Source organism: Bubalus bubalis, chromosome X, assembly GCF_019923935.1.
Source record: "Bubalus bubalis isolate 160015118507 breed Murrah chromosome X, NDDB_SH_1, whole genome shotgun sequence".
Taxonomy (NCBI): Eukaryota; Metazoa; Chordata; class Mammalia; order Artiodactyla; family Bovidae; genus Bubalus; species Bubalus bubalis.
Window position 1 is genome coordinate 59,337,823 of NC_059181.1, and position 15,607 is coordinate 59,353,429.

At 41.6% G+C, this 15,607-nt stretch overlaps 1 protein-coding gene across 3 annotated transcripts in view; it reads left to right on the plus strand.

Moving 5' to 3' along the window:
- The first annotated feature begins 978 nt into the window (after positions 1–978).
- Positions 979–15,607, plus strand: part of AR (androgen receptor) — a 223,909-nt gene continuing 209,280 nt past the window's right edge. For 2 of the 3 annotated variants that reach the window (XM_006067772.4, XR_006548829.2), the window contains exon 1: positions 984–3,710. In XM_006067772.4, coding sequence (XP_006067834.1) covers positions 2,191–3,710 — 1,520 coding nt within the window. In that variant the 5' untranslated portion in view covers positions 984–2,190. Of the gene's footprint in view, positions 3,711–15,607 lie in introns of all 3 variants that reach the window. The other variant, XM_025276998.3, reaches the window with a different exon arrangement.

Genomic DNA, 15,607 nt, shown 5'->3' on the forward strand with positions numbered 1-15,607 from the left:
TTTGATTCCCACTTGCCTCTCCACTTTACACAGAGAAGATGAGACCTCTTCCATAAAAGAACAATTGTGATAGCCCACATCACCTTTCACTTCTGGCTGTCTACAAAAAGGAAGAAAAGCAGTGTTATACAGGTTCCATTCCTTGAATAATGCAGTTTGCAAACTTAAAATATGCAAAGGCAACTTGGAAAAGCAAGTGCCTGTATATAAGCAAAGGTCTGCAAAACCCTGGACAAAATTGAGGTCTCTGTGTACATGACAAGTATTTCTAGTATTCAGGTGTTTGCCTGCTCTTCTGAGTGATTTTCCTTTGTACATCTGGATGAGTGAGAAGTGTGTGCTTAGAAGTAACTCTAGACAGGAAAAACGGACGAGAAGAGGGTAGAGATTACCTTTGGTTCCCAGGCAGAGGGTTCCTAGAGCAACTGATACCACCCCACAAGGCCCAATCTACCCCTATGGAGAAATCTGAAAGGTTTCAACAAGTACAGTCTGGCTTGGCCATCATAGCTAGTTCTTCAGTTTGTAGGAGACCTCCCATTTGCACTTCTTGGTGGGCCTGCCCTGAACATAGTCCCTCACTGAAGGAGATCTCGTATTTCCTCTCTACTTCTATCTCCCTTTCCCACTCCCTCCGCCTCCACACGTGCACAGGGTCTGTTTTGAGATTGGACTTCAGAACCAAATCTGGTAAATGCTGGCCTCTGAGAGCTCAGTGGCCCTGTCTTTAAAATAAAGCTCTGAGTTAAAGCTTAAAGAGTTAGCCCTGTCGCTTAAAAATCTGGTCCAGAAAAGCAAGAGATAGTCGGGGAGCTGGGGTCCTCCTAAGCTAGACCAATCCTTTTCTGCCCTCACCCACGCTGCGCCAGCACTTGTTTCTCCAAAGCCACCCGGCTTTCCTGCGCGTTCAGGGGAGGGGAGAAAAGGAAAGGGGAGGGGAGGGAGAAAGGAGGTGGAAAGGCAAGGAGGCAGGCCCGGCGGGGGCGGGACCCGACTAGCAAACTGTTGCATTTGCTCTCCACCTCCCGGCACCCCCTCCGAGATCCCGGGGAGCCAGTGTGCTGCGAGCGCCGGAGGGTCCGGAGCAAGCCTGGAGGCAGAGCCAGCGACCGAGGGAAAGCGAACGAGCTAGCTGCTTCCGTGCGGGACAGGAGCCTAAGGGACGCACCGCGTCAACCCCAGCGGGCTCTGGCGACAGCCAACGCCTCTTGCAGCGCGGCAGCTTCTAAGTCGCCGCCCCGGAGCTGCCCTTTCTTCTTCGGTGAAGTTTTTAAAAGCTGCTAGAGACTCGGAGGAAGCAAGGAAAGTGCCGGGTAGGACTGACGGCTGCCTTTGTCCTCCTCCCCTCCCCCTGCCCCCCACCCCCAGGGTCTCCTCTACGGCTGCTGCCTCTGTCTGTTCCTCTCAGCCCCCTCAACCTCCCCCGCCCCCGCGCTTCCAGTCAGTCCCGCGCGGCCAGCCCGAGTTTGCAGAGAGGTAACTCCCTTTGGCTGCGAGCGGGCGAGCTAGCTGCACGTTGCAAAGACGGCTCTGGGGTGCCAGGAGAACTGGGAGCTGCTTCAGCGCTGCAGCCAGAATCTGGCTGGTTAGGCGGTACGCAGGTCAGACCCCCTGGTTCCTCTTACTCCCTTTCCACCTCCCCTGCACGCTGCTCCTCCTTCCCACCAGTTTGTGGGGCCAGAGATCAAGCGATGAAAAGGCAGTCAGGACTTCAGTAGCCAACCCCCCCCCCGCAAAAAAAAATAAAAAAAGAAAGAAAGAAAAGGGACAAAACATAACAAAGCCCCAACCAAAACCAAACAAACGAAACCCAACAGCAAAACCCAAAATAAACCAAAGAGAAAATAACCAGGCTCCTATTTGCACCTGCTTCAGTGGATAACAAATTCAGAAGACGGAGGGTCCCCCCTACCTTCAAGAAGCATCTTTTGAATCTACCCTACAAGTATTCAGGAACAGATTGTGAGCCTACCAGGGAAGATCGTGTCCAGGGCGTGTTTTCTCTGCACTAGACTTTGAGGCTGTCAGAACGCTTTGGAGTGGTTATTCCTGCAAGTTTCCTTATCAGGAGCTTCCCGCAGGTGGGCAACTAGCTGCAGCAACTACGCACTGCAGCCTGTTGAACTCTTCTCAGCAAGAAAAGGGGAGCAGGATAAAGGAATTAGGTAAAAGATTGAGCCAAGCTTCGGGATGGAAGTGCAGTTAGGGCTGGGGAGGGTCTACCCCCGGCCACCGTCCAAGACCTATCGAGGAGCTTTCCAGAACCTGTTTCAGAGTGTATGCGAAGTGATCCAGAACCCACTCCCCCGGCACCCTGAGGCCTCGAGTGCAGCACCTCCCGGCGCCCGTTTGCAGCAGCAGCAGGAGACCAGTCCACGGCAGCAGCAGCAACAGCAGCAGCAGAGAGAGGATGGCTCTCCCCAAGTCCAGAGCAGAGGCCCCACAGGCTACCTGGCCCTGGAAGAGGAACAGCAGCCTTCACAACATCACTCAGCCCCCGAGGGTCACCCGGAGAGTGGCTGCGTCCCAGAGCCCAGAGCTGCCTCTGCTGCCGGCAAGGGGCTGCAGCAGCCGCTGCCAGCACCTCTGGATGAGGATGACTCAGCTGCCCCATCCACGTTGTCCCTGCTGGGCCCCACTTTCCCCGGCTTAAGCAGCTGCTCCACCGATCTTAAAGACATCCTGAGCGAGGCCGGCACCATGCAACTTCTTCAGCAGCAGCAGCAGGAGGCGGTATCCGAAGGCAGCAGCGGGAGAGCGAGGGAGGCCACTGGGGCTCCCATCTCTTCCAAGGACAGTTACCTAGGAGGCAGTTCGACCATCTCGGACAGCGCCAAGGAGTTGTGTAAGGCAGTGTCGGTGTCCATGGGCTTGGGTGTGGAGGCGTTGGAGCATCTGAGTCCTGGGGAGCAGCTTCGGGGGGATTGCATGTACGCCCCGCTCCTGGGAGGTCCACCAGCCGCGGTGCGTCCCACTCCTTGTGCCCCGTTGGCTGAATGCAAAGATTCTTTGCTGGATGATGGCCCGAGCAAGGGCACTGAAGAGACTGCTGAGTATTCCCCTTTCAAGGCAGGTTACACCAAAGGTCTGGACACTGAGAGCCTGGGCTGCTCTGGCAGCGGCGAAGCAGGGGGCTCTGGAACACTTGAGCTGCCATCCACCCTGTCTCTCTATAAGTCTGGAGCACTGGACGAGGTAGCAGCTTATCAGACTCGCGACTACTACAACTTTCCGCTAGCCCTGGCCGGGCCGCCGCCCCCTCCACCACCTCCCCATCCTCATGCCCGCATTAAGCTGGAGAACCCGCTGGACTACGGCAGCGCCTGGGCGGCCGCTGCAGCGCAGTGCCGCTATGGGGACCTGGCGAGCCTGCATGGCGGGGGTGCAGCAGGACCGGGCTCAGGCTCACCCTCAGCCGCCGCCTCCTCTTCCTGGCACACTCTCTTCACGGCCGAAGAAGGCCAGCTGTATGGGCCAGCTGTATGTGGCGGAGGCGGGGGCGGCAGTGCAGGCGAGGCAGGGGCTGTAGCCCCATACGGCTACACTCGGCCACCTCAGGGGCTGGCGGGCCAAGAAGGCGACTTCTCCCCACCCGATGTGTGGTATCCCGGCGGCGTGGTGAGCAGAGTGCCCTATCCAAGTCCCAGTTGTGTCAAAAGCGAAATGGGTCCCTGGATGGAGAACTATTCTGGACCTTATGGGGACATGCGGTAAGTCTCTCCTCCTAAAAATGTTTTTAAGCCTAGAGTCAGCCCTCTCCTCCCCGCGCGAACATTCTGTTCCTGGGCGAGCTTAACAGAGTTTCACAGAAAGGGCCGCTTTAAATCTGGAGCCTTCCCTGGACTCTTGGCCTACCAAAGATTGACCTTTGCTCTCTGAACCCCAACTGTGTGCCCCAGCCCACACCGCTGTGAATCCTGGATGCTGGTGCAAACCTTTCTAGATTCCTTGACTTGACAACTCTCCACTAAGCCTCCTAAAATCTTCCCTGCCACTTGGTACTCCATGTCCTGCCGGCTCCAAATTTAAATCCAGTTCCAAGGGCCATTTTACGAAATAAACCCTTTTAAGCCCTCCACTACTTTTCCTTCTCCCCTCCCCCCAATCAGAGACCCTAGACAAGAAATGTGGGCACTTTCTCCTCTTAAGGTCTGTTAGGGTTTGCCCCTCCAGCTTGTCTTGGCAGGTTAGAGGCAAAATGACTGGCCCAAGCTTTTCTCAACCCGCTTCCTCCAAGAGATGAAAGGAAGCATGGGATTATGGGAAGAAGGTGGTCTCTGGGTTGTGAGGGCCGCTGTATGGGAAGATGAAGTGAAGTCCCTTTGCTGGCAACAAGGAGGACTTGCCCCAGGGTTGGAGGTCAGGAGACAGACTCCAACCAGGCACAGTTAGAGCAGGCAAAGGTAGGGGAAAACCAAATGACAAATTTCCTCATAAACGATAGCTAAGATTTGCTCTCACAGTTTGACTATGTTGGACCTAGATGGAAGAGTTGGATTTCTCTTGTAAAGTGTTTATTTTCTGTATGAATTACAAAAGATCCACAATTCATACTTTGAGTTTGCATCAGATCTATAAGGAAGAGAATGTTCTTTTAATGAACAATTTAACCAGACTTGAGTCTGACTTATAAAAGTGTTGAGGGAAAAGTTTAAAAGGATTTCCTGCTATTGCAGTGTGCTCAGAAATCTGCTTTTGTGAAGGGAAATATTCTTCACTATATTCCTTCATTTTAAGGATATACTTGCATTTTAAAACATGGTAACAAATTGGGTAAGAACTGTTAGGGACCTGTGAGCCTTACTCTTGCCCAAGAGTTTTAATTAGGATATGAAAAAAGTAGCAGTCAGTTTCATCTTGCCTGTTAAAATTTCTTCCTTACTGCAACTGAGCTTTTTGGAGATCAAAAAGCTGTTTTAATTTTATAAAAAATTAAAGATTTTTTCCTGAGCAAACTAAGATATTAGTTAATCTCTGTGAGGGAGGGAATATTAACTGGGGAACTAACTCCTCAGAACTGCTGGGTGTTGATGTCTTCATGGACTTGAGTCTTGTTCCGAGTTTCTGTAGCTATTTTCTTTACCTGTGACATTTTCAGTTTATTAGCCTTAGTATGTTTGTTTGGAGACTTAAACCAACAACTTGCTTACTTTCACTGATGCTTCTGTTCTTGGAAGATTGATAGCACAATGTTAGAAAAGAAAGAGGAGAATGGGATTTCATAAAATATTTTTTCCTGGGCTACTGAAGATATAGCTTCTAACCAGGCTTTGCATTTTTTAGGTTTTTAAGGTTTGACTTACAAGATTTTCAAAGGGTTCATTTATATTCTCAGTCTTTAAAAATTTTTTTTGCAAAGTGGGCATGCTGTGGGACAAAAGGTCTTCATTTTATAAGAACAGATTCACTTGCTAGAGTATATTTTACCCCTCCCCCCCAAGGGCTGTTGCTTGTCAGCAGAACTCCCTTTTTAATGTGAATAGTTTGTTTGTTTTGGTTTGGTTTTTTTTTGGCGGGGCGGGGGAGGGGGTGGAATGTATAAGGTGCTTCATGACTTGCCTAGTCACTGGAACCGTCCCTTTTCTGTATGCCTCCCTTAACACCTAAGTAAGTAACTCAATTAACAGGGAGAATATGAATGATTCCACAATAAGGGATGTGTGTGTTTTCAAAGGCATAACCTGAAATGTTCAGAAAAGTGGCTATAGAGAGTTTTTAAAAAGTTCTTCCCATCAGGTGTGCAGTAAGCTAGGTGATTTTATCTCAGATCTTCATGGAAAAACTTCTCTATTTCTAGAACCTGCATAAATTAATGACCTCAAATAGTGAGAAATAAGTAGTAACCTAAGAAAGTACAAGATTATTTATTCTCTCCTGGTTTGTGATTGCTGTATTGGTTATAGGAGTCTAGTGAAAGGTAAAACTGGTGTTTCTGTCTTGTGAGTTGACAAAGATTTTTCATGTGTAAAATATAGAAAATCTTCAAATTGGGTTTTTGAAAATTTATCGATTTTATCATAATTCAACCAGCCCCAATCTAAAAGTTGATATTTTTTTACTTTCTCTTTCTTTCTCACATTTTGTAGGGCACAATTTGGTGAAGGGAAGGAATTTTTCTTAAGTCAAAGCTAGAACTTCCACTCTCTCTGTATTACATGCATTATATGCCATCTTTCAGTGAAAAATCTCAACATTCTAGAGACTTTCAATAATATGTTGGATTCCTCCCTTTTCCAATTGTGTGTGAACTTCTGGAATAATTCTGTGTTCTTATACATCTACAATGCTTCTGTCGAGAGGAGAAAGGCCTTAGATGGTCCCCTTTGTGTATGTGTGTGTATATATATATATATATATATAAGCATGTGGTTTGAGCTGTGGAAGGAATAATAAAAAGTGATAGGGTTTGTATGAAACCCTGATAACATTTTATGAAGCTGTCTTCTTTCAGAGATCAAACAAGACTACAACTTTGTTAATTGACCACTGTCTCATTTGGCAGAAGTAAGGCCCTTTATATCCCAGCAAATAGCATAATAATATGACAAATATTTATTCTCGGGAGATGAAACCAAGAGAAGCCTATGCAGGAATTAAAGTTGGAGTTTAAATAAATAATCCAGATGCAAAAATAACATTTTAATTTTTCTGTTGATAATTTGTTCTGGTCTTCATAATAGGTAGAATTTTAGTAATGCTTTAAAACTGGCAAATCCTGCCTTTCTCCATTAGTTATTTCAAAAGAGGTCATTTTATTAATTCCCCTTTCTATCTACTTTCCTCTCTGCAGTTATCAAGCAGCTTTTTAATGACTATTTTGCAAGGAGCAGTTTGTCTGTTTCGTAAATCTGAGTTTTGCTTTGGGAATGATGCTGTCTATAGACCTTCAGGGTCAATATGTTGGGAAGAAGCATCCTTTCTTCACAGTCAGCAAATAACTGGTGAGATCTCTCTGGGTACCAGTAATCAGAACTCAAGCACCAGATAGTCACACAGGGTGGTACCTCATTTAGAAATATGTGCAAGATGTAGGGATAGAATTCTCTTAGTTGTCTACAGAGTATCTCTCTCAGCTCTGCCAAAGGTTAACATTAGTGAGACATATTTTTGAAAAAGCTTGTAGCTTTCCAGTTGCAGGGTCACTTAAGGGTGCTTTCTTGCCCGTGTTAATTTTACCTCATGAGACTTCCATTCTTTTTGAGCTGTAAACTTGGATATTAATATATTTAATTTGCTGGCACATATAATTTTCTTTTAAAATGTTTCCCCCACCCCCACCCCAGTGGTAATCTTCTTATCTGGTATACATATGTGCATTTAAACCAAACAATTCTTTGGTCCCCTGACTCTTACTTGTACTGTGTCTGCTCTTGGTGGGATATGTGAGTTGGAGTTAGGGACATGGGCAATTTTGCTATTATTGATATTTATGGTGATATCAAGACCATCAGTTTCATTCGGAACTCTGCTAAGCAGGGAGCAGAACACTGGCTCAGTGTGGTAAGGAAGGAGCTTATTTTATAACCAGACCTGAAATCATGATTCCGAAAAAATAGAGAGCAAATAAAAATCAAGTTTTGTGAGGTTGGTTGGAGAGGGAAAGGGAAACCTCTCCCCACCCACTACCTCCACCATTTTCTCTTTGTCTGCAGCTTCCTTAAGTGCTGCCTGTCCCTGATTTTCTTTCATTCTACTCCTTTCATGCTTTTGACATTGAAATATAGACTCTTCTTTCTACTTTTCAGGATATTTTTCTCATTATACCTGTGGCGTGCTCCTAAAGAATATTTTTTAATCTAGAGATTAACAGATCAGATCAACCCCAGCACCTTTCTTTTAAGACTAGATGACTTGAGGAGATTGCAAAATGAATTACCTTGAGGTTAGAGCCTGATTCAACAGTTACTGAGGGAGCTGAACTAGATGCTTGAGGACTTGGTGATTTAATGAAGAAATTTGCTGGCTGCTGTTTGTCTTTTGTTCTCTGTCTCTCTCTGTCTACTGGCTACTTTGGCAACCTTTTCTCAAAACTTGAGAAAAACTGGACCTTCCCACCTCTGAGACAGGTCTGTGTGGGTCAAATTTCTGCAGGGCTTTCACATGCAACACCTAATCTGTATGTGATGGTGCTTGCTAAAAGTGTCTGGCTGGGCTAGTGTGGTGAAGTTATATGTAAATTAATCATTTAAAACAAAGAAAGGTATTAAGAAAGTAATCTGCCTCAGAATTTACCTGCCAGCATTACATCAAGTTCTGAGATGTTGAACTCAAGAGTAAGTTACTGTCATCCGAGACATAAAATTGACCTTTCCCCACCCCCCCCATTGCTTGTAAAACTCGATACAGTTATCAGTACTTATTGGATTTTGTGATATTGAAGATAATTATGAAATCTCATATTTATATAGCACTCTTTTCAGAGAAAAGACTCAGCATCTTCCAGTTTATAAACTAGCACTCATGTAAGTTTGAGTATGCCAGAAGGGTGCTTAGTGAACATCCCTTTATTAGTCGAGGGAGTAGAATTTGTTGCATTTTCTATAACATTTGTTTATCATGTGGATAAACCTCTGTAGAGTGACACTTCCCAACACTTTTTATTAAAGTTTCCCACTTGACAGATGATATTTTTGCTTAGTAAAGACTACATTTGGTGGCTGCTGTATATAGATTTATGCCCAATTTTTGTGTTTTATGCATAATTTCTTGCACACTCATGAGTGTTGCCATCCCTTCTCTCTCACACCGATTCCTGCTGCCATCTGACCGGGCAGAGCAGTGTTGAGAGTGGCTAATCTGGACAAGCATATGCTGGTTACTTGAGAATGCTGCCAATTTAGATCATACAGTACTTGAGTTTTATTTTTTTAATCAACAGCTTTATTGAGACGTAATTCACAGTAAATAATGTAATTCACCCAAGTATATAGTTCAGTGGTTTTTATTATACTCAGAGTTGGGCAACCATCACCACAATCAATTTTAGAACACTTTGGTCACTTAACAGTCAAACCCCACCCTAACCATGAGCAACTATCAACCACTTGTCTACTTTCACTCTCTATAGGTTTGGTTATATTTCTTATAAATGGAACCATGTAGTACGTAGTATTTTGTGACTAGTTTCATGTAGAATAAATATTTCAATGTTAATCAATGTTGAAGCACATCTCAATACTTTCCATTTTATGCATGTACCATACTATCTATGATGGACATTAGAGTTGTTTCCACGTTTTGACTATTATGAATAATATTGCTGTGAACATTTATGTACAAGTTTCTTTTTGTGAACAGGTTTTTAATTCTTTCGGCTATATACCTAGGAGTAAAGTTTCTGGGTAATATGATAACTCTTTGTTTAACCTTTTGAGGCTCTCCCAAACTGTCTTCAAAAGTGGCTATACCATTTTACAATCTCACCAGCAATGTATGAAGGTCCAATTTTTCCACATTTTGCCAATTATTTTTATTTTTCAAACTTTGAACTTTTTATTTTGTATTGAGGTATAGCTAGTTAACAAATTTGTGGTGGTTTCAGGTGAATAGTGAAGGAGACTAGAGAATAAGGATGTGAATAGATACATGTGTGTATATGTATTATCCCCCATATATTCTCTGGATATATGCCTAGGAGTGGGATTGCAGGGTCATTGGTAGCTCTATTTTTAGTTTTTTAAAGAGCTTCCATGCTGTTCTCCATAGTGGCTGTACCAACTAATATTCCCACCAACAGTGTGGGAGAGTTCCCTTCTCCCCACACCCTCTCCAGCATTTGTTGTTTGTGGATTTTTTGATAATAGCTTTTCTGGTTGGTGTGATGTGATATCTCATTGTAGTTTTGATTTGCATTTCTCCAGTAACTAAAGATGTTGAGTATCTTTTCATGTACCTGGTCATCTGTATGTTCTCTTTTAAGAAATGTCTATTCAGGTCTTCTGCTCATTTTTTGAGTGGGTTGTTTGTTTTGATGCTGTTAAGCATCCTGAGGTATTTGTAATTTTGGAGACTAATCCCTTATCGGTCACATCATTTGCATTTATTTTCTCTCAATCTGTGGGTTATCTTTTCATTTTGTTTATTGTTTCCTTTGCTGTGCAAAAGTTTCTGAGTTTAAGTAGGTACCAATTTTTTAATTTTTATTTTTATTTTCATTATTCTGGTAGATGATCATAAAAGATGTTGCTGTGCTTTATAAATGTCAGTGTTCTACCTATGGTTTCCTCTAGAAGTTTTATAGTGTTCAGTCTCACATTTAAATCTTTAATCCATTTTGAGCTTTTTTGTACGTGTATGGAGTTAAAGAATGATCTAATTTCATTTTTTACCTTCGGCTGTCCAGTTTTCCCAGCACCATTTGCTGAAGAGACTGTGTTTCCAATATTGTGTAGTCTTGCCTCTTTTGTCATAGATTAATTGACCATAGGTGCATGGGTTTATTTCTGGGAGTTACTGTCTTTTTAATCCCAGTGTGAAGTGGGTGTCAAGAAGTATCTGAAAGTGGCTTTGATTTGCATTTCAAAATGACTAATAATATTATAATAATATTAGGCATCTTTTTATGTGCATATTGACTGTATATACTCTTGTCTTTGGTCATTTTTAATTAGATTATATGTCTTACTCTTATTGAGTTGTAAGAGTTTTAAAAAATATATTCTAGATACAAATCCTGTAACAAATTATGATCTGTGAATATTTTATCATATATGTGCATTGTCTTTTCACTTTCTTGATGGTATTCACTAAAGAACACTCAAACTTTTGAAGCCCAACCTATTTTTTTGTATGTAGCTTATGATTTTTGTATCATGACTAAGAAGGCTTTGCTTAATCCAAGGTCACAAAGATTTACACTTAGGGTTCCTTCTAAAGAGTTTTATAGTTTTGGCTGTTAAATTTAGATTTTTGTTCACTTTTGACTTAATTTTTTAGGTAAATATCTAATTACCACAGCACCATTTGTTGAATCTTTCCTTATGTAAATATCTTGGCACCCTTTGTGTAAAATCAGTTGACTGTAAATGTGAAAGTTTATTTCTGGACTGTGGGCTATATTACATTGATTCTATACCAATACCACAGTGTCTTAATTACTGTAAGTTTTTAATAAGTTTTGAAATTAGTAAGTGTGAGTCTTCTAATTTTATTATTCTTTTTCAAGATTGCTTTTGAATAATGTGGATTTTAAAAAATTTCTCTATGAATTTTAGGATCAGCTTGCCAATTTCTACAGAAGTCATTTGGGATTCTAATAGAGGAGGCTAATAGAGGAGGTAGATAAATTTGGGAAATGTTGCATCTCCACATGAAATCTTCTGATCCATGGCCATGGAATGTCTTTTCATTTATTTATATCATCTTCACTTTTTTCAACAGTGTTTTGTAGATTTAAGAGTATAAATATTGCACTTCTTTTGTTTAATTAATTCCTCAATATTTTAATTTTTAATGCTATTATGAATACAATTTTCTTAGTATCCTTTTAAATTGTTCATTGCCAATGTATAGAAATATAACTGATTTTTTGAAAATTGATTTTATATCTTTCAAGCTCCCTGAAACTACCTGAGTTTTGAACACCTCTAGGATTTAAGAGGCAAAAGGTTTCTGTTGCTGTGCTGAAAATTAAAGCATACTTTGTTTCATCTGGTATGAAGGCTGCATAAGGACACTGTTCTCAACTTTCCTCAACTGTGAATTAGAATCTAAAATTTTCAGGTCATTAGAGAACAGTAGGAAAGGAACATATTAATAAGGTTTATGCAGTTAGTAGTTCTCTTTTTCGTATTTGGATTTGGGAACTACTAGCATTTGGATTTGGGAACTACGAGCAAGGGGGTAAGGAATAATAATTTCTATGTAGAAAACTAACATGAAGAGGTAACAGATGCAAACTAAACCAAAGAAATCACTAACTAACTATATTTGGCTTATGTTTGAGTTTGTGTATTTATGTATTTATATGTGTCCCTTAGATAAAGTAAATGCCACCACTCCTTCTGGTATGTATTTGTAGATGAAGAAGTGGTTTATTTACTCTCATATAATTTGGACTTTTTTTCAGGAATGCACTCCATAACCATAAATAAGAGATAAAATTTACCTATAAAGGGATTGAAATTTGATTTCATTAACACTCTGGGCTTAGGGTCATAACTAATCAGCTATAGCTATTGTGTCCTGAAAATGGTAAGTAAACTGCAAGCCACATAAGAAGAGGTCCTGTTGTGACCTAGTTGTCTTTAGAGATGACCTTAATAAACTGATTTTTAAAAAGTATTCATCAATCAACCACTTTTCATTAAACACCTGCTATATGCCCATCTGTGTACTAGTTGGAGATCACAGTAAAGGGAACATAATTCAGTGAGAATCTCAAGATTGCTGTCCTCAAGAAGCTTATACCTATTAAAACCAAAACAAAACAGAATAGCAACACTGTGATACCAGTATGATGAGATGTTGGATTATGTGTTGTGTATTTTTTAAATGTAAATATTAAAAAAAGAAATGGATCAACATAGGTGGAAGTGGTTAACGGTATTATCTGTCATTGCTTCTTATCCTATATGAATTAAGTTGGGATATGGTTAAACTCAAGCAATAATTATAGATCTTGATGGATATTTCAGATACCAGAAGGTAGTATTTCTGGAAAGACAATGATGAGTGAACTGGAGTAAGGGGTTGGAATCTATTTCTGTTTTTTTAATAGTGCCATGCCAGTCAAGTTATTTACTAGTTTCTTTCTCATTTTGGGCTATTTTGTTGCACTTGCTAAGAACATGTTTTGATGTCTTTTACTGCAATATATTAGGAATTAGTTAAAATTGAGGGTGATGAATAGGTCTAAGTTTGTCATGAAAGGCAATAAAGATGCCCAGTGTGGTGATCAAATCAAGAATTATTATTCGGTTCTCAAGTTTTCCATTGATCATGGTGACTTGCTTTGAGGTTCTGTAGAAATTGAATTTCAGGGTATTGGTTAAGGGAGGGAAGCAAGAAGCACAAATCAAGCAATTCTGGGAGTAAGGGGAATATGAAAACTTTTTCTAATAAGGCTTTTGCTAAATTAGATGATGTAGTTTTAAAATGACACACTTCTTAATTATGGGTTTTGTTTTCTGCAAGTTGAGTAGTTTCTTGCTTATGGAAGTGTAGTCCCACTATCTGGATGCTTGAGGGACTGCAAGTGTCCTGTGACAGATTTTCCCTGGAAACAGTTGGACTCCTTTGGTGGATTCAGCATATCACAGGAAAACTTGAGCCAGAACCTCCTGGTACCAGACAATAAATAAGCTACAGTGGTACTTAGTATTTAATTTGGGATGTTCTTTTCCAAAGTACAAAACATTTTAGTAGCACTATTTAACTCCTGTCACCTTTCTCTCAATGTGGAACAGGGAATAGTGACGTTGGACATATTCCAGTAACATTTCACAGTCTACAGAATGGTTTCGTATTCCATTATTGCATTTCATCCTCATTTCTATCCTATACAAAGAGTCAGATTTACTTTATTTTAATACTCTTCATGCTATTACAATTCTATCATTTCCATTGCAAATATTATGTTAAGAGAAGTTAAGTAACATGTCTAAAGTCAAACAGCAGAGCTGGGATTTTGGCCCCACTCTTTGTTCCTCAAATCAAGTGTTCTTTTTTTTTCTACCACACAGATTGCTCACCTCATAGATAGGAAATAGGAGAGTCAGAGAGGCAAAATAACCTTAACTAGTATCACTAGAAATTCGTGAAGCTCTTAAGGCTCCTGGGTCTTTTATCCACTTACTGGACTGATGGATTGGGTTGTGTGGGCATTCAAGTCGCTGACAGTCTTACCATCCTACTTTATAGATTGCATTATTCGACAAATACTGAACTTTTTATATATCAAATTCTATACTAGGCACCATTGACACAGCAATGGGCAAGGCAGATGAAAATTACCTCCCATCATGGAGTTTACAAATTAGTGAGAGCAGACATGTAGAATATATCTGATGGTGATAAATGTCATGAAGAATAATTTAGCAGCGTGTGGGGAACATATAATGATAGTGGAAAGAACTATTTTACATTTGTTAGTTATAAAAGGCCTTACTGAGAAGGTGATATTTAAGCAGTGACCTGAAGGGAATTAGGAAGTGAGCCATAGGGATATTTGAAATTAGAACATTCCAGGCATAGGGAACCACAAGTAGAAAGGGCCAGAGGCAGGAGCATACTTTGTATGATGGAGAGTAGCAGAGAGGCCTGGATGGAATTTTAAGTAATGGAAAGTGATGAGATGAAATCAGAGTTAATGAGAGATTTCTCAGGTCTTGTTTAGGACTTCAGTTTTCACTCTGACATGGGGAGTCATTGGAAGATTTTAAGTAGAGGGATAACATGAGCTGACTGATACTTTAACAGATCCTCTTCTTCAAAATATCTACCATTCTTTGATATTTTATACATTTGTTTGTTTACTTATTGTCTGTGTGGAGAAAATACTGAAAGAATGAAGGGGAAGCAAGGAGATGAGGCTGCTGCAGTGATCCAGGTGAGAGATTATGGTGGCTTAGACCAGAGATTATTGGTAGAGGAGTTGAGACATTGGATTCTTGATTTGTCTTCATGGTAAAGCCTACAGTATTTACTAACGGATTAGATACTCATTGTGAGAAAAAGAGAAAAGTCAATGCTGATTGTCAAGCTTTTAATCTGAGCACTTTGAAAACTGTGACTACCATTTACTGAGATGATGCAGATTGTAGGTAAAGCCGCTTTGTGTGTGTTTGTGGGGTAGGAATCAAGAGGTTGATTTTTGATGTACAAAGTTTGAGTTATTTGGTGAACATCCTATTGTCTTCTTTTCAGTTTTCATGCAGTGCCCTTATCTTTCTGCTTTTCAAGAAGATTAAAAGAGATCTTAGAAATCATCTTTTTAGTGATGGACAGGGAAGCCTGGCATGCTGCAGTCCATGGGGTTGCAAAGAGTCAAACACGACTGAACGACTGAACTGAACTGAACTAGAGATCACCTAGACCTTTGTTGCCCCCTCCCTTCTCCCTTTTATTTTATACAGGGCTAGAGAGGAGTGGAGTCTTGTCTAGGGTGAAACAATAAGCTGGCAGGATAACTCGATCACAGACTCAGTTTTCCTGGATTCTAGCTTGGTCCTTTTGAAGAAGGCAATGGCACCCCACTCCAGTATTCTTGCCTGGAAAATCCCATGGACAGAGGAGCCTGGTAGGCTGCAGTCCATGGGGTCGCTAGGAGTCGGACACGACTGAGCGACTTCACTTTCACTTTTCACTTTCATGCATTGGAGAAGGAAATGGCAACCCACTCCAGTGTTCTTGCCAGGAGAATCCCAGGGACGGGGCAGCCTGGTGGGCTGCCGTCTATGGGGTCGCACAGAGTCGGACACGACTGAAGCGACTTAGCAGCAGCAGCAGCAGCTTGGTCCTTTAATTAGTGTTATTCTGAGACCCCATTTTGGGGATACAGTGGGTTTCTTCTTCTTACCCAAATGTTAAACCAGGTAATTAAACTAAAGAATGAATAAAACCTACAACATCACACAAACTGGCTGCTGCCTCCAATCAAACCAAAATA